At 43.2% G+C, this 24,790-nt stretch overlaps 1 protein-coding gene across 5 annotated transcripts in view; it reads left to right on the top strand.

Moving 5' to 3' along the window:
• Positions 1-24,790, top strand: part of MBNL2 (muscleblind like splicing regulator 2) — a 170,517-nt gene that overhangs the window by 38,869 nt on the left and 106,858 nt on the right. For all 5 annotated transcript variants that reach the window (XM_055426579.2, XM_055426577.2, XM_055426581.2 and 2 more), the window contains exon 2: positions 10,898-11,673. In XM_055426579.2, the coding sequence (XP_055282554.1) occupies positions 11,500-11,673 (174 nt within the window). In that variant the 5' untranslated portion in view covers positions 10,898-11,499. The remainder of the gene's footprint in view (positions 1-10,897; positions 11,674-24,790) is intronic.

Genomic DNA, 24,790 nt, shown 5'->3' with positions numbered 1-24,790 from the left:
CCTGGGGCTCCACAGAGGGTGGCCTTATGATGCTGTGAGCAGAGCTCAGATTCACAAAGGTCGCTTCCCCAGGAGCCCACAGGTGATCACGGGCCATCTGCCCGCTGAGCACCAGAGTTCAGAACTCTCCTGGCTGCTCCATGATGTTCTTGCGGCCCCAGGTATTCTGGGGAACCCCAGACACTGAGCACCTCGCTCCCCAGCACCCACCTCCCCCCATGCTAAACTGCCACCTGCAGAGTCAGCAGTGACATCTGCCACCACCACTTGTCCACATGCCCTTGATCTCGGGGCACTGATCATTTTTGACTGCTCAGTCCACCCTGAAACTCTGCGTGTCTCTCCCATCACCTGGATGTAACACTATTCAGAAAACCCTTCGTCTCGTATTACTCTTTTCCTCTGGTTTCACCTGCTCCTCTTCTTTCTGTCATCTCTAAATAACTGAACAAAGTGTCTTTGACCCTGTCCAGATCTTTCTTTTTTCTCTCCTACATATATGCGTGCGCTACGTCGATTCAGTCGTGTCCAACTCTTTGCGACCTCGTGGACTGTAGTCCGCCAGGCTTCTCTGTCCACGGGGTTCTCCAGGCAAGAATACTGGAGTGGGCTGCCATTTCCTTCTCCAGGGGATCTTCCTGACCCAGGGACTGAACCTGTGTCTCTTACATTTCCTGCTTTGGCAGGCACGTTCTTCACCACTAGCGCCACCTGGGAAGCCCCTCCTAGATTATACAGTTCAGTTCAGTCGCTCAGTCGTGTCGGACTCTCCGCGACCCCATGAATCGCAGCACGCCAGGCCTCCCTGTCCATCACCAACTCCCGGAGTACACTCAAACTCATGTCCACAGAGTCGGTAATGCCATCCAGCCATCTCATTCTCGGTCGTCCCCTTCTCCTCCCGCCCCCAACCTTTCCCAGCATCAGAGTCTTTTCCAGTGAGTCAACTCGTCGCCTGAGGTGGCCAAAGTATTGCAGTTTCAGCTTTAGCATCAGTCCTTCCAATGAACACCCAGGATTGATCTCCTTTAGAATGGACTGGTTGGATCTCCTTGCAGTCCAAGGGACTCTCAAGAGTCTTCTCCAACACCACAGTTCAAAAGCATCGATTCTTCGGCGATCAGCTTTCTTCACAGTCCAACTCTCACATCCATACATGACCACGGGAAAAACCATTGCCTTGACTAGATGGACTTTGGTTGGCAAAGTAATGTCTCTGCTTTTTAATATACTATCAAGGTTGGTCATAACTTTCCTTCCAAGGAGCAAGCGTCTTTTAATTTCATGGCTGCAATCAGCATCTGCAGTGATTTTGGAGCCCAAAAAAATAAAGTCTGACACTGTTTCCACTGTTTTTCCATCTATTTCCCATGAAGTGATGGGACCAGATGCTATGATCTTTGTTTTCTGAATGTTGAGCTTCAAGCCAACCTTTTCACTCTCCTCTTTCACTTTCATCAAGAGGCCTTTGAGTTCCTCTTCACTTTCTGCCATAAGGGTAGTGTCATCTGCATATCTGAGGTTATTGATATTTCTCCCAGCAATCTTGATTCCAGCTTGTGCTTCTTCCAGCCCAGCGTTCCTCATGATGTACTCTGCATATACACACAGATGTAAATATCGTTGTGAGTATTTCTCTTTTCTCTCTCATTTTAGCCATTCTATGGTGTTAGCTATCATTTCTCTGAATAGTAATTCCAGCTATATACCCATGACCATGACCTCCATGCCCTGGTTTCCAATCTGCCTCCTCTCTCCAACTTCCTTCCTCCTGGGCAGAGCATCACTGTCTTCCCGCTCACACAGGACCCTCATTTTGAAGTCCTCTTTGATAATTCCCTTCCCTCTATTGCTCACTCCCAATCCTGCAGGCTCCTCTGTCCGTGGAATTCTGCAGGCAAGAATACTGCAGTGGGTGGCCATTCCCTCCCGCAGGGGATCTTCCCGACCCAGGGATCTTCCTGTGTCTCCTGTATCACCAGGCAGATTCTTTCCCACTGGTATAACTTTGGGCCTGAATTGTTTCTTTTCTCCTGGACCCTTGCTAGACTCACCAACCAACTTCACCACCTGTGAGCTCTTCTAATTCTAATGCATCCTAAGTGATCTTCCAGCTGGGGACTTGTCTAGATCTCAAGCGCTCCCCGAGATCTACATTACTAATGATCCTGATATTTTATAATGGAGTCTACTTACTCAGACTTACTCAGCACTGTCATCAGTGGAGATAGCACTGTCCCCTGTAGAGAACCTTGGAAATTTAAAGGAGCATTTTTCCCTCATCGTCCTAATGACCAGGCAACGTCTCTGGAATGTAATGGATTTTGACATCTTGCAATGGATATGACTCAGTGGGAGTGAAAAACTAGTCTGTATCTAGTGAGTGCTGAGTGTACAGTTGGACAGTCACATAAGTAAAAATGCTGTTCTGGGCAATCTGTGTCAGGATCTTAATTTTGTTTCACATATTTGCGTGAGTGTTTTTTTTTCTAATTGACTTTTTATTTCTTGGACAGTCGATAGAACTGAATTTTTCCAGAATGCAGCTATGTAAATTGAGACAAGATTGTACTTTAACTTGTTAGGAACTTTAATAGGAATTGTTTGGCATTCTGAAAAGCCAAATCACCTGTCATACCTATGTCAGTTTGCATTTGTGTGCCCATCGCACAAGATAAGTCGTGGATATACACCACTTCATTCTGTCTTCTACTATACTTGTGCCTAAGCTTGGACATTCTAAAACACACATTTATTTTATTAATAGGTTTGTTGTTGTTCAGTCGCTAAGTCGTGTCCGACTCTTTGAGACTCTGTGGACTGCAGCATGCCAGGCTCCTCTGTCCTCCACTGTCTCCTGGAGTCTGCTCAGATTCATGTCCATTGAGTCAGTGATGCTGTCTAACCATCTCATCTTCCGTGGCCCCCTTCTCCTTTTGCCTTCAGTCTTTCCCAGCATCAGAGTCTTTTCCAATGAGTCAGCTCCTCGAATCAGGTGGCCAAAGTACTGGAGCTTCAGCTTCAGCAACAGTCTTTCCAGTGAATGTTCAGAGTTGATTTCCTTTAGGATTGACTGGTTTGATCTTCTTGCAGTCCAAGGGACTCTCAAGAATCTTCTCTACTTCCTTTGATATTTAGTTGTATTTCAGTTATGACAATATATTGGTTTTTCTTAAATGTGTGTATGTTGGCTAGATTGTGATTTTCATCTGTTGGTAATAAAAGTTATGTTACAAAAATTTTGTTGAAAAGGGGTCATTGGCATTTGTGCATCTACAGGCAGATGAACAAGGCATTCGGCTGGTGATTATAGAAAGAGAGAGAAAAGGAAAAGGGTCAAGGGAAGAGCAGTCCTGGCCACCAGAGGCAGGAAATGGAAGTTCTGACAAAGGATTCCCTGGCTTTCAGGCCTAGATGGCTTGATAATTAAACTGACTGCACCCACTGGGTCCTGGACTTCCAGGAAACCGGTAAGTGCGGTGAGTCTTAACTGGTATCTAATACAATTGCTTTTATTCTAATAAGAGTAGCTCCTAACTGAATTATAAATGTTTAGATAGAACACACAGGCACAGCAAAAAGACCATAATTTGAATACAAATATGTGTTGAATCTGTTCTATCTAGCTGTAGTTTCAGGAGTATATTTAGAAATCTCGCATCTTCTAGCTGAAGAGGGGGTTTTTTCTCTCTGTCCATTCCTGGAAATGACAGTGAAAATGGGCTGGAAATGTTTGTGCAGGAAAAGGAGCTCTGGATTTTATGAAGTTTTTACTTGTACTGTAAGATACCAGGTCCAAAAGGAAACTGTTTCGTGGGGGAATTTCTCCCTTTATTTCTGTTATCATGAAATGTTGGCTTATCTGACTTACTGTATGACCTTGGGCGCCCCAGTGTTTAATTTCCCTTAAAGAAGTGGATTTGAAAGTATGTTCAAGAGAAGAAGTATCATATGAAATGAAGACATCACTGGTAGCCCGGGTTCTTTCCCTGCTTAGAATGAACGAGGCTTTGGAGGCAGTTTTTGAAGACCATCCATCAAAGGGTTGTCTAACATTCTCTGAAGGACTTCATACTTTGTACCACCTTCATGGAAAGAGGCTCTTCTTTCTTTACGCTACAGTTCATTTGCTTTGCAAAAATGTATAACAGTGCATAGGAGTCATTTCCACCAGTGTGTGTGTATATATGAACACAGATGTAAGGCAAGTTGATATCTTATCTAGAGCTGATAAGGGTTAGACACCAAATAGAGAGTCGTTAAAATATACTAGTAATTATACTTTGGTTGCAGTACATCCGTTTATGGTTTACTGCTGAGCCACCTGGGAAGCCACATATATACTGCTAATTATATTTTGGTTACAGTACATCCATTTATGGTTTACGTATTGGTTGGCCAAAGAGTTCATTTGATGTTAATGGAAAAACTCAAATGAACTCTTTGGCCAGTCCAGTGTTTTCAATCCTCATGATTCCAAACAAGGAAACCAAAGCTCAGAGAGCTTAGGTGACATTTCACAGCTCTTCAGAGAAGCAGAGGAGAACTGACTGGAATCCAGGGTAGAAAATTTCATTCTTACCCATGTGTGTGTTCAGTCACTAAGTTGTCCCCAACTGTGACTTCATGGATTGCAGCACGCCAGGCTGTCCTGTCCTTCACTGTCTCCTGAAGTTTGCTCAGCTTTATGTCCACTGAGTCAGTGATGCTATACAACCATCTCATCCTCTGTCATCCCCTTCTGTTCCTGCCTTCAATCTTTCCCAGCATTGGAGTCTTTTCCAGTGACTCAGCTCTTCACGTCAGGTGGCCAGAATGTTAGAGCTTCAGCTTCAGCATCAGTCCCTCCAGGGAATAGTCAGGTTTGCTTCCCTTTAGGATTTGACGGGTTCTTACCCATAATCTGTACCAGAGTTTCAAAGCACGATTTCATTTACATTTCCAATATATTTTTTAAAAATCTGAAAGGTGTCTAGAAACAAAAATCTTTTTAAGGACAATCACTTAGGCTGCTGCCTTCACTCTTTTTCGGAAAAGTCAGAGAGGTTCTATATGGCTTTGGCAGTTGGGACCACAATGGTTTCTGTATTTTTATTGGTCCTCTGTGGTTCCTGTGGGAAGGGACCTCTTCTCAGGGGCTGTGATTAGGGCGGGATTACACCACTCCTGGAGGTCAAGTGGCCCTTAGCCCAGGGCTTCGGATGGTGCTGCCCTCGGTCCTTCTGCACCCCAGGCGTCTTCATCTGCCACTCAGGATGCGCCGAGTCAAAGACCAAGGGAGCGCACACGTGGAGAGCTATTTTAAATTAAGCTCCAGAAATAGAGGTGGGGATGTTCAGATTTCAAGCCACTCACAGGAAGGAAAAAAAAAATCATTCTTTTCAATGATGTAGTTTAAGAATTTAAAGATTAAAAATAGGAAATCCTCAAGATTTTCTCTACATTAAAATTTAGGAAACTCTGGGAGACATGGTTTCTTTATTGTAATTAGATTTATGCAAAATGAAATTAAAGGCATCCCATAAATTACTTAATGGATAATGAGTCCTTGACTGTCTGACTCAGAAATCGGTTTGTTTTGCAAGGATCCTTTAATCAGCTCCCTAGGAGGCCGTTGTCTGGCAGACAGCTGAAATACCTTAGGTGACCAAGAGTCGGCTGGAGGGGTTGTATGCCACACAACTATTTTCCTTAAGCCGGTCTTACGTTTTGATCAGTCTCAGGCTGAAGATCGGACATGATGAATGTGTTTCCCTTCAGAAACGTACAAACTGGCTACAAAGCGTTGGTGAGGCAAGGACACCTGGGGTCCTCAGCCTGGGCTTGTCTGAGGGATGTGGCCTGGGGGGGGAGTTCGCCACGGTCAGGGAGGAAAGGACCTAAACTCTCCCCGTGACATCATGACATCACAGAGCAGCTGTAGTAAGCCAACGTGAGCAGCGAATTCTTGCCTACAGTCAAAAGTCACAGCTTTCTGAAAAATCTAACACCTATAGGAGTTTTCAATATGTTTTGAAAAATGAAGTGTCATGTAAGTGAAGACCCTAAAAAAAGCTTGGGATTCTTCGGTGCCATTGAACAGCAAGTCCACTGGCATTTCAGGAAATACTACAGAACCTCCTTTTGGTATCCTTGAACTTCAGTCTTGCCTTTCCTTTGAAGATGAGTCTAGCAGTGATGCTCCATGTTCGTCATATCTGGTACTGTCTAGAGAAGGTGGCCCCTCTGTAAAGAGTTCTGGCCTTATGGGACTTGGGACCCTGCTGTTGGTCACCAAGGACTGCCAGCGCCCTAAGACAGCCCTCTCCCAGACAAGGGTCCTGGAAACAAAGCTCTGTTTATCCCCACCAAAGGCCTGCTTCATCCTGAACAAAATCCGCAAGCTATGAGATGGTCTATTTTTCAAGTTCTCATAGAATCACATCTTATCTGGGGCATATCTCCCAGGTGTTTTCTGTGTCATCTGGTTTTATTTTGTTTGACTGATCAGAAACACAGCCACTGGGAGAAGCCCTCAGCCAGCCCTCCTGCAGTTGTCGGTGTGGGAATCATTGACCCCAGGACCTGGCCATCAACTCAGGGCAGACATCCGGGTTCCCTCAGAACTCAGAGGATGCCAGGCACCCAGGAGGATGGCAAGAAATGCTTGCCCCAGTGGTTCTCCAACTTGAGAGTGCTTCAGAGTTAGTCCTGGAAGGCTGGTTAAAACACAGATTGGTGGGCCCCATACCCAGGACTTCTGATTCTCCTCCAGGGGAGGAGATGCCACCCCCTCCCTGCCAACTTATCCCTCACCCAGGACGCTGGGAGCTCAGTCCAGAGCTGTGTTCTCACCAGACCTGTCAAGCCACCTAGGTTCCCTGGCACTGCAACACCCAGGGTGACTGCTGGGCCCTGAAAGTGTCTCATTCGGCTCTGGGTTAGCAGCAGCTGGAGAAGGACAGCAGGCTCAGGCCTTTGTAGTGACACCGTGGGATCTGCGCTTGGGGGAACCGTCTCTGGGGGTTCCCTCTGGCTGCAGACGGAAGGCGACCTGAGAAAGAGGGGCGCTCTGGATCCGTGGCCCGGACGAGCGCCCCCTGCAGGCAGTTCTGTGATCTCCATGGCACCGTCTTGCTCTCAGAAGCTACACCTGGAGCAGATCCACTCCAGGCAAGACCCGGGTCATTGATAGAGAACCACTGCAGACAAGAAGCTTGGGAGTGCATCTCTTCAATAAATATCGATAGAGCAGCTTCTCCTTTCATCACCTTGCATTGGGTCAGCACTTTACCGTTCACAGAGTGTCTCTATGTTTCTTTTGTAATCAGTCCTTCATGACAGCAACCAGGTAAAGTAAGTAGGAAATACCAACATTTTACAGAGGAAGAAACCGCATCACAGAGAAAATTGACTTACCCAAGGTCAGATGAAGGAGCCTTGGCAATATAAGGACTAGAAGCTGGCTCTTAGGGCAGGGTTCTTTTCACCATTCCAGAAAGTTCCGTGGCTAATAGAAGAAATGCAAAAGCCCTTACGACATTACTAGAACGATAATGCAAACTACATATATAATTCTGAATATTTTTGGAGAGGAGTTATAAGGAAGCTAGTGAGTTTAATTTTAATAATAATATTTAATCCAATTTGTTAATAATATTATCAATTCACCATGCAGTAAATATGAAACAATATTGAGATTTTTCATGTTCTTTTTTTCTCATACGAGGAGTGCTTGAAATCGGTGTGTATTTTATACCTGGGCTTTCCAGGTGGCTCAGCGGTAAAGAATCTGCCTGCAATGCAGGAGCTCCAGATTCAGTCCCTGGGTGGGGAAAATTCCCTGGAGGAAGAAATGGCCACCTCTCCACTATTCTTGCCTGGGAAATCCCATGGGCAATTGTATACTTGGAGCACATCTCAATTAGGATGCTGGATTTTTGTTGGGAAGATTAATCCTTGATCTGTATTTAGATTCCGTGAAATTTACAACAGAAAAGTAGATTCATAGTTGGTCTGAGCATACTGAAAAGTTTTCCAATAAGTATACTGAGGATCAGTTTTTAAGTTAAATTTACATTAAGAAGAAATAAAAAATTTAAATTTAGTGCCTCAGTGGCACTAGCCACATCTCAAGTGTTCCGTAGCCATCTGTAGCTAGTGGCTTCTGTACTGAAGAGCGAAGCCCTAACAAGTAACCCTGCCTCGCTGGAGCCTCCAGTCTGGTAGACTCGGTATGTAATTTGTTCTGTGCGTTAGTGTCCTTTAGCCTTGTCCCTTGGTCACCGTGTTAACCATCCTCACCCATCATTGCCCATCTCCTTCGGTGGGCTCCCCGACCTGGCTCAAATCTGCTCAGTTCCTCATTCCCAGAGCTGCTGGTGGTATCCATTCCTGAAGAGGGAGGTTGCGATGGCCCGATAATAGTAGTTACGGAACTTTTAGGATTGAAACAGAACAAGCTGGGAGAAAGAGCGGATTCACCAACAGTTAGGATAGCAGTATATTTAGCTGCTGGAGAAGGAAATGACAACCCGCTCCAGTGTTCTTGCCTGGAGAATCCCAGAGACGGAGGAGCCTGGTGGGCTGCCGTCTATGGGGTCGCACAGCGTCGGACACGACTGAAGCTACTTAGCAGCAGCAGCAGCAGCAGCATATTTAGCTGCAATCTGATGCACTATCTGAAACAGCTTTGACTTACACTGGACTGGCCATCAGAAACTTGGCTCCTCTGTTTTTAAAAGCAAGTTCATCTTGATAGAGTCTGATGATCTAAATTCCGATTAGATTTTCATAGGAGTAGAAATGGCACTCTGGTTCTCCCCGGGGTGGAGGGTGGGAGCAGGGAACTGTCTCCTTATCTAAAAGTATGAGCAAAAGTGTACCCCATTCACTGGACTGGATTAAGAGCATTGTTCCGGTATGATTTTCAGGAATACTTGAGTAATTATTCATTGGGGATTGAATACATATTTGCCTGGTTCTTTTCCTACACATGAAGGGTTGGCCAAGACTGTATGGCTTTGAGGATGAGAATCCATCTCCTGCATCTTTGTTGTTCTGTGACCCCAGTAAATCCAGGTCCTTAGGACTCAGGGACACTGTAAAATTTTTGCAAGTATAAACTCCATGTGTCCAGCCCTTCACTGTGTCTCCAGCATTATTGGCGCCTCATCTCCACTGAACACACCGGCAGAAATGTTTCCTTGTCCCTCACTTCACTCGTCCTTTGTTCTCACAGGGGTTAGAGGTGGGGATTGAGTTAAGAGTGCAGGTCCAGGCTGGTCGGTGAAACCTGACCTCGAGTCAGCTTGGTTATTAAACTCATCTTCTTAAACTCTTGAAGTTAAGATGGTTGAGTGTTAGCTTCTGAGAACGCAGTGCTGCCAAACAGACAAGCAGGAGCCTGTCAGGCCCCTCAAATATTTCAGAATTGGAAGTTAGGAATGTGTCGCAGCTTCCCAGGTTGCCGATGTCCTTCAATGCACATAGAGTTATAGCTCATTCAAACACTTCTACTGCCAAGTAAGAGAAGGATTGTGATGAAGAAGCGTTCCCCCCTGTCCCAGGAGATGCCCCACTAAATATTAATAAATGATCCACAATCAGATAAGCTTGGCAGATGCCATTGCAGGCCCTCCCCCATCAGAGACTCATTCAAGGCTGAAAAAGCCCTGTTGCAGGTAAGTCTTGTTCAGCTTGGTTTACCTGGAGTTAACTAAACCTAATTGACGGTCAGACCTACTTTTTCAGGGAACACCTGTGACCCACTCAAGGATTATTGCTCTCTGAACTTATTTGGTACATGATGATTTTAAATAACCTACTTCCAGCCTCCATTAAGTTTTTAGTTATACGTTTTTAAAAGGACATCATGGCCAAGGAAATAACTAAGGTAGCCTGTGGCATACTCAGTATATGAAAATGACCAACTTCTGTTATTTAGTCTTTCATTCATGCTCCACTCAATATTAAACTTTTTAATGTTTTTATAATTTCATAATCCTTAGAGATATTAAAAGAAACTAAATGGGCTGATTTTAGAAATCTGAATTGATCAGTCATATTTTTGTTGTAGATCTGTGGTTCAACTCCAACATTCTGCAGAACCGAACATTTTTAAGTTGTGACGCTGTTAAAAACCAAACTGCACTAAAGTAAAATGAACTTGTGTTCATTCACTTAGTGAGTGAGTCAGTCATCAGCTAAATTGCTCAATAAATACTTTTTGAAGACCTAATAGCCCTGATCTAAGGCACTAGGGAAATGGAAATGAAAAATACGAACGGGGAAGAAAGCAACATTACCATCAACCAAGTATTAAAAGTAGAGAGAAGGTATGAGAGATCTGAGAATAATATCAGGAGGGGTCTACCTGTCCCTCTCTAAGCTCAAACCTCTGTAGACTAGGAAGGATGTATAGGGTGAGGAGTGCACATTTCATCCAGAATGACAATATCCTTATTATATAGAAGAAACACATCCCAAATAATTGTTTATAACATTTTCAACAATAAAATCAATGGCCTAAATGTGAAATTAATTGGAAGTCACGGTTCTAATACCCTGTTTTGGCGATTAAGCACATTAGATTGAATTGTCTCAGAAAGCCTAATTATTGTGTCTGCCACACTCATCTGTTTGAGTCATCCCTAACTTTTGGACTGCTGCCTGGATCATTTCTGCAAAACAGTTGCAGTTTCGTGTTCTTCTCTCTCACTCTTTTAATGCATAACTTCTCTTACTATATTCAAAACTCAAAGCTCTAAACTTCACTTTTGCAAATTCGAGATAAGAGCTAAATAGTTTGTTCAAGTGTTGAGTCCATTGAGTAGGGGTGTAAGTTGATTTTCTTTTTCAATTGAGAAATGTTTTATAGTATAGAATAGTCGATTCACCACTTCTTTATGTTTTGCAGCTTCAAGATTTAAAAGTGCCTGTGTGAAGTCACTTTTGCTGGAAACCACAGTCCGGGAGCTTTTTGTTCAAATCTTGTTTTTCTGTCAAATATACATTACCCTGACCTTACGAGTGGATGAAGATACCTCAACTGTCTGACTTTGCCAGCTGCTTGATTTCAGAATTTTAAACGGTGGAAGGAAAAAGAAATCCTGCTAAGATCTGATCATCTCAGTGGCTTATTTTCCAGCATCATCAATAGCTGTGAGTGTCAGGACTAAATATTCTCCCAAGGAGTGCCATGATATTGAGGTCACTTTATTAAAAACAGTTGTGTCTGCGAAACGATCAGGAGACGCGGACGTTTGCAGCCAGAGATGACACTGAGCAGGCTTCTATTGCGGCCCGCAGTCTTCAAGTGGGGCGTATTGATTGACGAGTGACTGCCTGCCGATAAATCTTCTCTGCACTCTTTCCTGGATTGGACTTCATTAAGCAATTTATCACTTACCTTCAGACTTACATGTGGGACTTTTCACAACAGTAGTTTTGGAATCATTGGAACTTGGATTGATTTCATCATTTAGCAGGGAGGAACAGGATCCCAGTTATTTTCTCATCATGGCTTTGAATGTTGCCCCCGTCAGAGACACAAAATGGCTGACATTAGAGGTCTGCAGACAGTTCCAGAGAGGAACCTGCTCCCGCTCTGATGAGGAATGCAAATTCGCCCACCCCCCAAAAAGCTGCCAGGTTGAAAATGGAAGAGTAATTGCCTGCTTTGATTCCTTAAAGGTAAGAGAATGCGTTTTAGGTAGTCACATCAATGCCACATTGGACTGTCAAATGGAATGCTTTTCATTGTACTTCTACCGAAGTCTTAACAATCGATTTCCAATCCTGTTTTTCTTATTTGTGGTGATTATTGGGAGATTTGCACTCAGATTTTTTTCATGTCAGGCATATATAAATTTTTTACAGGTCCATGTTTAAATTAAAAATACATGATGGTGTATTTTTGGTCTGGCATGACATTCACGTACTCAAGAGTTTTAAATCAAAGTCTGGCTTGTGACAACTGAAGATAAATATTTTATTAACGTTTGATCTTCTGGAGGTTATATAAAGGTGAAGAAATTGAATGTGTCACTTTTACGTGCCAGTTACTCTGATTCACCTCTTGAAGAATTTCTTCTCTTGTGGCTTGCTTTCTTGACCAAGGGCTTCCTAAAATACTTCTTAAGAGGTTTTTCATTCTCTTTGGAAATTTGCCATGGCTAACAGGAATTATTAAATACACACTCAGTACTCCCTGAGAACCCACCATGTGTAGGTTAACACATAACACATCAGAGAAGAAGTGAATGTGCTTCAAGTTGGTATCCTTGATAAGCCCACTGTCTGGTAGGGAAAATACAGCAAATGGCTATAATTCAAAGCGGAAAGGGTGTGTGCTTAGTCGCTCGGTCGTGTCCAACTCTTTGCGACCCCATGGACTGTGGCCCGCCAGGCTCCTCTGTCCACGGGGATTCTCCAGGCAAGAATACCGGAGTGGGTTGCCAGGCCCTCCTCCAGGGGAGCTCCCCAACCCAGGGATCGAACTCGGGTCTCCCGCCTTGCAGGAGGATTCTTTAACGTCTGAGCCTCTAGGGAAGACCAAGCCAAAAAGGGGCATGTGCCCGAAGAGAAGAGAAAGCAGACTTCTGTGAGAGAAAGCAGATTCAAAGCAGGGAGCGCTGGCTTCCAGCTGATTGTTTCAGAAATGTTTTTGGAGGCTGTGACACCGGAGCTCTGTACTAAGTTGGGTGGAGATTAGACTTGAAGAAATGGGAGAGTTATAGTGAAAGATCTCATTGAAGAAAATGGGGATGACTTAACCCATAATTCTTTGAGGTGGATTTATTTCCCTAAAATTATGGATCCTATCAATCCCTGATTGTCTATGATAGTTCTAACATAATCGCAATATTGTTTTCAGTGATATAGGTACGATACATAGCTAAAAAAAAAATAGAGCTTAAATCTTACATCTCTGAAAAACTTCACATAAATAAGCTTGCAAAACAATAAAAAAGATTTGATCCATGCTCTTGCTATATAATTTGGGAAATCATAGTGCTATGAGTTTTCGAAATAGTGATCTTAGCCCGTTTTGGGGTATTGAAGGGACTGGGTATGTTCCTTGCAAAAATTTCTTCTTAAAGTAGAAAAAGAAACTATGTCTTATTTGACTTACAGATGAAAATTGAAATACAAGACTTCAAATCATCTTTTAATGGGAAAATTTGTCTATACTAAAAGCAGAACATATTTATAGGTCAATAGAATAAAGATTAAAATTTGAAAAAATTAGATTTGCAGTTTACCTCAATAACTACCCCTCTTTTCTTCCTTTTTTTTAATCTCTCAAAGCTTAATAGTTTAGACTTTAAAATTATAACTCATTTTGTCTACATAGAATTGAATAGACGGGTGATAAATCACAGTTCATATAGACTGTAACAGCATGAGCACATTTTTATATTAGGATGTATTTTGCTTTATCTTACTTTAGTCCAAAAAGTAAGTAAAGTGTGTATTCACTTCTGTGATTATCACAAATGACAGCATTCACTGTAAAAAACAGTGTAGATTAAAAACTAGAATGTAAGAACTTTAAGATGTGGAATCAGGTCAGAAATGAGGAATTCATTTTCCAAGTCATTCCCAAGCCCTTTGTTTTATCAAACCAACCCTTTATTTGGTTGGATATTTACTATTAAACTGAGGTTTTAGTAATTTCTTAAAACTTTTAATTCTTTTAACTAGTTAGGGAAGTATGCCCGACCTATTAAGGCTCAGTATTTTTTGACTATCAACAGCACAACTCCCAGATTCTTATACGTCAATATCATACTGGAAATTCACCAAGATCACAGTTGTTTGAGAATTCCCACCCATGAGAAAGAATCAAGAACAGTTATGTTTAGAATAAAAATGTAAACCAAGCTGTGAGAATGTTGAGTGCTATTCAGAAAGAAACCTTGAAGATCATTTTCAGAAGTGTCTAGTAAAACCATTTCCAAGTGTGGAAGCAGAGGTGTATATTGCCTCGAGTTATGAGTTTCCTTTCAGAATTGTAAATTTCTGGCTTATTTAATTTGAGTGCAGTGTTATAGATCTGTGACATTGTCAAACTGTAAGCAATGTGGGAAGAGCCCACAGGCACAGGAGTAAGACAGACCCGAGTCTACCTGCTCAGCCACTTCCCAGCCTTCGGTGGGTCGTTTATCACTTCTTAGCTTTGTTGTCTCATCAGTAAAATGAGAAAATTCACCGGGGACATTGGCTAAAGAATTTACAGTGCCCAGCACCCCGCCGGCCTGTTCACCTTGAAAGGCGGCTGTAAGGAGTACAAGTCCTTACAACAGGAACTGGTAAATAAAAGAGACACTCAAAAACCCAGATGATGATGGTGATCATTATGAAGCTAACTTAATTTTATTTCATGTATTGGAAAAGGTAGCTCTGCAGCAGTAGAACCAGCCTAGGGTAGCAAGAAGGGTAAGGGTTTTGAAGTCAGGACAGGCCAGGACTTAAAGAAACCCTGGCGGGGACATGGGCTAACTATAACATTTGAGAAAAGTTATTTTACCTCCTTGACTTCATTGTCATTCTATTTTAAATTGCTACGATAATTCCTACTTCATAAGGCTACTGCAAAGACTAACTGGCCTAAAATATACCTGCTGCCCGGCACGAGCCGGACGTGGTAAGGACTGGTGATATTAGTGTCTGTCCCTTCCTAATAAAGTATCATATAGTATGGACCTTGAGTTTAATGCCTGGCTTTTCAAGCAAATCGTGGCCAACTCTTAAAGCATCCAGTTCTTCATGTGTCCAAACTCTTAATCTATTGTAATAATACCTCAGTGTTGCAAATTTGTCATGAGGTTAAAAGAAATCAAGTTTGAGGCAGACATCATTTTTGTTGTTGTTATTTATTGCAAGATATCTTCTGCAAACACTATAGGGTACTTTTATGCATAAAAATAGGAAAAAAAGAATCTGGGTTAGGTTATATAGGTACAAGTTAATTTGTGAGCCTTAGATACTCCTTTTTGTTTTTGTTATGAGTTAAATTTGTATATGTGACCAAACTTCCATAAATTCATACTAAATAAATTTGTGGGTATTTGGAAAAGAGATTTGCTTAGGTCTTTGTCAAGAGAGGTGTACGTATATAGATGCTATTATAACAGAGATTTTGTAAAATGTGCAGAGTTCGCACAGTGACATTTGTAATTTATTCACAACTGTTACCACGCTGAATTTTATGTGAAACCACTGGACATGCAAGCATTTATGATTTTTTAAAGTTACAGTGTTATTATGAACAATGGAACTGCTTAAATCTTTTACAGAAGGCCAGAACGTTCCAGAACACCCTTGTATCCCTGGAGCCTAGAACAGTGTCTCATATGCTGTGAAAGTGAAGTGAAAGTCGCTCAGTCATGTCTGACTCTTTGCAACCCCATGGACTATATAGTCCATGGAATTCTCCAGGCCAGAATATTGGAGTGGGTAGCCTTTCCCTTCTCCAGGTGATCTTCCCAACCCAGGGATCGAACCCAGGTTCCCGCATTGCAGGTGGATTCTCTACCAGCTGAGCCACCAGGGAAGCCCCCTCATACACTGTAAATGCTCACTAATGGTAGAGCACATTCATCAGGAAAGTACTCAAGCCTCTCAGATAGGGCTGCTGCATAGGGGTGCACTGAACAATAGGGCTCCATTTCTCATCATAGTGAGATGGGCACCCTCTGGAGTTGTGCAGAGCACAGCCTGTGCAGCCATGTGCTCTGGCCCTGCTCTTCATATCCCAATAGATTTCAAACTCAGGGAGCTCTGTGCAAGAACTGAAGACACAGGCTGACTCCGGAAGTACAATACCAACACTGGGAGATTGACAGGACAGTTACTTCACTTTCTCTGAAACTGCATGTGATGCAAAAACTACTTGTTTTTACTCTCCCGTTCTATGAGATGCTGGCTATAAGTTGGCTGATGACAAGTAAAATTGTAGTCTTCAGATTTATGGATGAAAAATTTTAAAAATAGAAGTGGTTAGATATGTGGCCATTTTGGACAATTTTTAAAAAATATTCCCCAAAGGTATCAGAATATGTCACTGGCCTCAACCTTAACTTCACATTTTTGAATTGCCACTGGGCTCTTCAGTTCAGTCACTCACTCATGTCAGACTCTTGCGACCCCATGGACTGCAGCACGCCAGACTTCCCTGTCCATCACCAACTCCCAGAGCTTGCTCAAACTCATGTCCATTGAGTTGGTGATGCCATCCAACCATCTCATCCTCTGTCATACCCTCCTCCTGCTGCCTTCAATCTTTCCCAGCATCAAGGGTCTTTTCCAGTGAGTCAGTTCTTCGCATCAGGTGGCCAAAGTATCGGAGCTTCAGCTTCAGCATCGGTTCTTCCAGTGAATATTCAGGACTGATTTCCTTTATGATTCAGTAAGATTTCCTTTACAACTGGGCTCTTAATAGAGGCTAATTCTCTGCAGAAATTGCTTGAGTGTTTTCTAAATTACATGCCTCTTTTTGGCCTGATTTAGAAATATAATCTCAGGTAATTATTTCATTATCAACGGAAATCACTGTAGTCCTATAGAGCCTGTCAGCCAGGCATTTTTCATGCAATTATCTATTCTTTCCAACAACTCTGTAAGGTAAATATTACTTAGTTAACCATTACCAATGTGGATACAGATTCAAAAATATAAGTTGCTCTCCTGTACCTTATAAATGGTGGAGCAGGGATCTGATTCCAGGTGTGACTCCGGAACTAGCATCATCTCTTCCCTCTTCCTAATTCCCCTTACAGAATAATCATCGATGTAATGAATTCTAAAGCTCCTAATAGCTTAGTAATATTTATGTTTAACAAGTTTAGCATATTGAAGTGTAAGAAAACATTCCAAAATAGAAGCCCCCAGGAATGAACCTATTTATGTCCTTGAATATTAAATGTTTTTTAAAAGCGAGAAACTGCAAGAGAATGCCAGGCACATGTTATATTTGTTTTTGCATCTGCACACAAATATTATATCATCGTTTACTAGGTCTCAGTAACAAAAATGGTTTGGATTCAAGGTGTTGGAGCATGTGTGTGCCCCCATGATTCTGAAGTGCATGGTTTCAGATATATGATGTGAGAAGGCAGGGCAGCTTTGCACTTTTAGAATTCTTGGATCCCCTGATTAGACCTCTCTTATGAGAGATCCATTTCCCAACCATGACTTCCACCCTCTCCTGTAAACCAACCACTTCCAGTTTGTGCCCTCGCTTGGCACCGTTCAGACCTCCATATATAGTTTACCCCTCTGAGCACGTGTCCCAGTACAAGCGGGTAAGCTTCTTAAAGGCAAGACTGCATCTCATCTCTGCGCTGCAGCACCTGATGTGGTGTCAGAGCAGAAATGCAATCATGACCACTCAAAGAATGCATAAACCAACAGAGTCCTCACAGTTTTTCAGAAGGGATTTATTGATGATCATCAGTGCATTTCGGATCCAGCATTGATCTCTGCATGGGCGTTCACCCTTTTCTTTAAATATTTCGTTTTGCCAGCCTGGTCAGCCTCTCCTTGGAACTCTCTCCTGCTCTTTCCCCCGCGGTGTGCTCCCAGTTCTTGCACCACTCCACACTGCCTGTCTATTCTGCCTCTGATGCCACCTCGTCCTCCCCTTGCTCCCTAAGGTAGATGCTCTGCGAGACCCAGGGTCGGTCCTTCCTAGGTCAAGTCCAGTGATCAGCTCTGAAAGGGGAAGTGGAAATGAAAGCGTTAGTCGCTCAGATGTGTCCCACTCTTCGCGGCCCTGTTGACTCTAGCCCACCAGGCTTTTCTGTTGGTGGACTTCTCCAGGCAAGGATACTGCTGTGGGTCGCCATGCCCTCCTCCAGGGGACCTTCCCCACCCAGGGATCGAACCCGGGTCTCCTGCATTGCAGGCAGATTATCATCTGAGCCGCCAGGGAAACCCTCTGAAGGGAGACTTGCCCTCAAATATTCAGTTCCTACCTCTGTGCTGACCAGTCCCGATTCTGGGTGTGTGCGCTTCCTTGCCAACTTCGAGGCTCCGAATTCCGACTGAACACCTCTTGTGAATGGCTCACTGTCTCCTGCAGTTCAGGATATCTAAATCCACATCCTTCATCCTGTCCCCACCCTGAGCCATCACCCTCTCCATCCCCATGCCTTGTTCCCCAGGTGCAAAATCCTAGTTTGATCCTCACCATCGTGCTAAGCACACTTAGTATGTTTTTCTTCCCCTTCCTTGTCCTGACAGTGGAAAGCATGCATCTTTCCTAAGTAATCAAGACTATAGAATCTTTACTCAGAAAAGTGGTCCTACCCTGAGACTACTGGCAAACAATCTCAGGATCGCAAAGGTTTCGTGTTTGCCTCTAAAACTGTCTATGGACTGTGAGTTAAGGAAGTCTCTCATTCACAGAGAAGTCTGGGGCATTAAAGTGGGCACAAGACCAGAGGACCATTAAAGATACTTTCTGATTGTTTCCCAAATTTTTCTAGAGCCAAGATAAGCGTCAAATTCTTCCTAATGCTCAAGATATTCTCTGCTCAGCATGGATATACTTTTAGTTTTCCAGGACAAGAGGAGGACCGTTACTCCCTGTCTAAGAGCAGACAGAATCAGCTTTGGTGCCTTCAGTGAGCAAGGGAATGAGAATTCTGAAGCTTTGCAGCATCTGCCTAAATGTCTTACTTAGGGGCGACTGCGGCATTTATTTTATGGGTGATGCCACTTTCCTGGCACACGGCTGCTACCTAACACAGTTTACAGTGAAGAGTCAGACAAGATCACCTCCGTGTTAGTTTCCTAGGGCTGTGATTATGAAATACCACTAACTGCGTGGCTTAAAACCACAGAAGTGCATCATCTCCTAGTTCTAGGGGCTGGAAGTTTGATCAAAGTGTCTGGGGACCATGTTCTTTCTGAAACTCCTACAAGAGCAGCTTTCCTTGCCTCTTCTGGTTTCTCGTAGTGCACGCCTCCTTTGCCTTATGACCGCGTAATTCTGATCTCTGCCCTCCTCTGCAGGCGTCTGTCTTCCTGTGTGTCTCTCTTTGCATCTTCTTCTCTCTGAGTCTGTGTCCAAATTTCCTCTTCTTACAAGGACATGAGTTATATTAAGGTAGGGCCACTCCCCTCCTCCAGTATGACCTCATCTTATCTAATTACTTCTGCAATGACTCTGTTTTCAAATCGAGTCACAGTCTGAGGGACAGGGATTTAAGATTTCAGTATATCTTTTGGCAAGGGGTGGAGGGGGACAACATGAGGCAATCCATAACAGTAACATCTAAACATCAGAAATCAAGCACCATGGTCTAATTCAATGAGTCCAAACTGGTTTTCAGAATCCATCTCCACGCACTGCCCTGGATGGCCACTAGCCATCATCGGAGCTAGCAAAAGAGAGGAGGCTTAGAAAAACTCCAGTTTTTGATACTGAGTAAGCCTCATGCGAAAGGAATGAGGAAAAGAGTCTGATGCTGGGAGGGATTGGGGGCGGGAGGAGACGGGGACGACAGAGAATGAGATGGCTGGATGGCATCACCGACTCGATGGACATGAGTTTGAGTGAACTCCGGGAGTTGGTGATGGACAGGGAGGCCTGGCGTGCTGTGATTCATGGGGTCGCGGAGAGTCGGACACGACTGAGCGACTGAACTGAACTGAAGAGAAGGCCTGATGATAAACAGTCATTCTGTGATTATAATGGTCTGTGTTTAAGCACGAAACAATAGATAAAAATAATTCACAGAGAAAAATGGCGAAACTTACTTCTCCAAAAATAAAACTCATGAAATAAAATACTAATTGTAACCTTAATTATATTGCTTAATAATTACATTTATTTACTCACTTTGCCTTGGGCAGTGATGGTAACTTCTGTTAGTCCGTGTGACAGTTCTTGGGAAACCATTTCTCTACATTTATCATAATAAATAATTTGTTTCATATTCTGTTTTTCTGAAGATGGAAACAGCATTTTGTCAGTACCCTTCTTCCATTCAAACTCTGTTTTTATTTTAGGGTGTTTTAATACAGTGACAAACTAGGAAGCAAAGAGCTTAGGTAAAAGCCCTGGCCTGAGAATCTGTCCTGGTTCTGAATTATGACCTTGCTGCGTGTAAGCTTACATCATTCACCTCCCTGGGAGTCAGTGATTCATCAGTAAACATTCACTAACTCGTTCATTTGTTCATTCCTTCCCTCTAACTAAACAAAAGGTACAAACTCAAGATCTGTAGGAATCAGCCAGTAATATGAATGAGTGACTCAGCATTTGCTGTTGGGGAGACCTAGGGCTCACTGGAGACAGCAGGAAATTAGCCGAAGAGCACATAACCCCTCTAAAGATGGCAGCAGCCACCCAGCCACAGACAGCTGTTGCCTGCCTTTTGAGAATCCTGGGGATTTAAAAAACAAACAAACAAAAAGAACCAGGGATACAAGGTTTGATGTGAAGTTTCCCAATTTCTAAATCTTGGCAACCAATTAAAATATCTTTAAATCCTGAAGTTCAACTAGAACACATCTACTGGAGAGATTCAGCCTAAAGTCTGCTACATTTAGCCTCTGAAATAAACAAGTATTGATCCTGTGACAGGCGCCGCTAAACACTGGGAACAGAACAGCACATGTAGATTCTTCCATCGATAGAGCTAATTGAGGGCGGAGTGAATTTATAAACTGCTCTTCGTCATCCTTGAAAGACTGTTTGCACACCGCTTTGGTGATTCACTCCCTGGTTTTCCCCTTACCTCCCTGGCCACTCCTCCTGTGTCTCTCTTCCTGAATCACCCTTCTTCTCCGGACCCCTAAGTGCTGGCATCCCTCCAGGCTTTGTCGGCAAGTGTCTTCTGAACATTTGCTCACATCCATGCTGGGCACCTTAATCCTCTGATGACTTACCAAACACATTCTTGCCTCGGGGACGTTGGGCTTTCTGCCCATCTTCCCCCAAACTGGACTTCCCTCAATGACCTCATCCTACCCAAAGGCTGTAAACATTTCCTATATGCTGAAAATTTTAAATTCCTATCTCTAGTCTTGATTTCTCCTCTGTCTAGGCTCACGCATCCAATTGCCAACCTGCCAGCTCTACCTGGATATTCAAGTGACTTCTCAAGTTTCGGTTCAGTTCAGTTCAGTCGCTCAGTCGTGTCCGACTCTTTGCGACCCCATGAATCACAGCACGCCAGGCCTCCTTGTCTATCACCAACTCCCGGAGTTCACTCAAACTCATGTCCATCAAGTCGGTGATGCCGTCCAGCCATCTCATTCTCTGTTGTCCCCGCCTCCTCCCACCCCCAATCCCTCCCAGCATCAGAGTCTTTTCCAGTGAGGCAACTCGTCGCATGAGGTGGCCAAAATATTGGAGTTTCATCCATAACATCAGTCCTTCCAATGAACACCCAGGATTGATCTCCTTTAGAATGGACTGGTTGGATCTCCTTGCAGTCCAAGGGACTCTCAAGAGTCTTCTCCAGTACCACAGTTCAAAAGTATCAATTCTTCGGCGATCAGCTTTCTTCACAGTCCAACTCTTACACCCATACATGACCACGGGAAAAACCATAGCCTTGAGTAGACGGACCTTGGTTGGCAAAGTAATGTCTCTGCTTTTTAATATGCTGTCTAGGTTGGTCATAACTTTCCTTTCAAGGAGTAAGCGTCTTTTAATTTCATGGCTGCAACCAGCATCTGCAGTGATTTTGGAGCCCAAAAAAATAAAGTCTGACACTGTTTCCACTGTTTCCCCATCTATTTCCCATGAAGTGATGGGACCAGATGCGATGATCTTCGTTTTCTCAAGTTTAATGTATCACTAATAAGTTCTTGAGGCCTCCCTTCATGTTCCATGGCACCTGTTCTCAGTAGATGGTACCGCTTATTCAGTTGATCAAATTAAACATCTTAAAACCCAGCTGGAATCTTCTGTTACCATAACCACCATGTCCAGTCTTTCTCTCTGTTCTATCGGCAAGTCCTGTTCTCTCTGCCTTCAGAAGACGTCCTAAATCTGAGCACTTTTCAGCACTTCTCTGATGACTGCCTTGGCCCAAACTACCATCGTGTTTCAAATGGATTGTTATAATAGTCAACCGTAGCTTTCACTTTTGCCATTCCTTACTCTCGTGACTCAACATATTTACAAAAGAATTAAGTGTATCCTTGGTGGCTCAAAGGTTAAAGCATCTGCCTGCAATGCGGGAGACCTGGGTTCGATCCCTGGGGCAGGAAGATCCCCTGGAGAAGGAAATGGCAACCCACTCCAGTATTCTTGCCTGGGAAATCCCATGGATGGAAGAGCCTGGTGGACTACAGTCCACGGGGTCGCAAAGAGTCGGACATGACTGATCATCTTCACTTTCACTTTCACTTTGGGCTTCCCTGGTGGCTCAGTGATAAAGAACCCACCTGCCAATGCAGGAGGCGTAGGTTTGATCCCTGGGTCAGAAAGATCCCCTGGAGAAGGAAATGGCAACCCACTCCAGTATTCTGGCCTGGGAAATCCCATGGACAGAGGAGCCTGGTGGGCTACAGTCCATGGGGTCACAAAAGAGTCGAACATGATTTAGTGACTAAACAACAAATACATCCTTAAATCTTTAAAATACCACTTAAAAATACTTTAAAACACTTTTTTTCCCACTGTGTTTCCCACGAAATCCCGATAACTCTTTTGGCTACTACCTATTGCTCATTTTTTTCCATTAATCTACAGACAGAAAACCCTTCATGGTTAAAGGTTTTGTACAAACAAGTTCTTTGATTTACAACCCAAAAGGTGTTCTGAACCCTGTGCATGGTTTTGACTGCCTTGATAGGCAGGTCACATGGAGACGTGCCCACAAGTGTCCATTAAGAGCTATTTAAATTCCCGGAGTGGCCTGTTTGGCCCCTGTGAGCAGCTAACTCATCAGTTCCCCATAGCCTGACTGTAGAATGATGTTGGTACTGGACAACATTTTCCCTAGTCTGCTATAAAATCAGGACATTGAAATACACTTGTGTATTGTTTTGTTTTTATTGTGATGAGAACACAACAGGAGATCTACCCTCTTAACACAGTTTTGGGGGGACTGTGCCGTATGACTTGTGGGATTTTACTTCCCTGACTAGGGATTGAACCTTCAACCCCTGCATTAGAAGCATGGTGTCTTAACCACTGGTCTGCCAGGGAAGTCCATTACCACATTTTAAAATGCACAATGCAGTATTGCTGTCTATAGGTACAATGTTGTAATGCAGATCTCTAGAATTTATTCATCTAACATACTGAAACTATATAAATACATTTTTTTCATGAAGGTAAATTCTTTAAATTTAAAGGTTGCTTTTTATTCTGATTGCTTCTTTTTTTTTTTTTTCTGATTATCACAGATTCCCTTTCTTTTCTAAAATGATTGTCAATAGATGCGGTTTGTTGTCCTTTTTTCCTTAATGGCCTGACTCAGCAAAAAAAACAACAACTGGGCAGCTCTATGTCAGTTTCCCTCTCTTCTTATGACATATTACTGCCCAACAAAATTCATAAAAATCTATATTATTTGGTCTGAAATTCCCACCATCAGATTCACTCCTTTGAGTCACACACAGGAAAGGCTTTGTCATTAGAAAGTTTCCGTTGAGTCCACGTTCCCTGAGAGGACCCTGGAAGTTCCTGGAACTTTTCTGTTAGCAAATGAAGCCAGCTTGATCTATCAAATAAGCTCATTTTCATTCTGGGGGAGGAAAAGAGCCTGACCCAGACACTTTGAGACCCAAGACCTATTTGCTTCATTGTACAAGAGCAAGTTCCCAGGAAGCCAAAAACAGCTGGCATTCAGTGTCAAGGTCTAATCTACAGTGCGGGGGAGCTTACCCCAGGGGGCTGGGGAGACCAGGGTTACTCTGGGGGAGCTTCACCAATAATGAACTTCACCTGTTTTACAATTTCCCCATGAACTTATCTGCTAATACTAAATAGTGTATTCTTTCCACTTGGTTTGGTTCAATTTCCTCTGGCTCAAAGATTACAGTCTAGCATGCATTACTCTTTTGCAGCACTGCCATGACTGAGGATAAAACTGATAGAGGACAGATTCTCCCTGAGCACCCGCCCTTGGGATTCAGGGAGTGAGTGGATACTGACATGTTTATTTGTGATCAGCCTTGCCCAGCCATCCTGCCTGATCAACCAGCATCCTGGGGATTTGACTGATGAGACTGTCTTCTTGAGACTGAGGTCATATACCCATAATGAATATTAAGACCTGTAAGAAGATGAGATACTGCCAGAGAAAGAGGAAGAGAAAATGACTCAGGCTTTAACCTAGTTAAAGGAAAACAAAACGACTAGAGTCGGTCCACTTCAGGCGTGTTTATGTATTTCATTTAGATTGCTGTTATCGTACTGGAGCATTTCATATTCTTTTGAAAGTCATTGCTTATCATTTTTGATTGAACATGATATGGACACTAAGGTCCATCAGTAATCAGTCTTAATATGAAAACTTATTTGCTGAAAAGTAGAAAACAGTTGATATAGGCTTCTTAAAAATGCCCATCTGGTCGACATCTCAAATCTCATTTGGAAGAATTTTCAAGTGCTCTCAGCCCTTAGTAAAATCATTAATAATGACACTGAAGATATCATTTCCACACCTGCTATGAAACTAAGCACTGACCCAGATGCTCAGGATCTAAAATTAATCAGCAGCAGCTTCATTTAAGTAATTTAATTCACATTGCTTCTCTTCCATTCCCGTTGGGCGCTGGGTTGTTAATGGAAACAGTGATCCTGGAAAATTTTGGATAGCCGAATTCTTAATGA

This window comes from Moschus berezovskii, chromosome 13 (assembly GCF_049115385.1).
Source record: "Moschus berezovskii isolate FMDL1 chromosome 13, NW_MosBer_1.0, whole genome shotgun sequence".
Classification (NCBI taxonomy): Eukaryota; Metazoa; Chordata; class Mammalia; order Artiodactyla; family Moschidae; genus Moschus; species Moschus berezovskii.
Note: the sequence above shows the minus strand (reverse complement) of the source record. Positions and strands in the feature narration are given on the sequence as shown.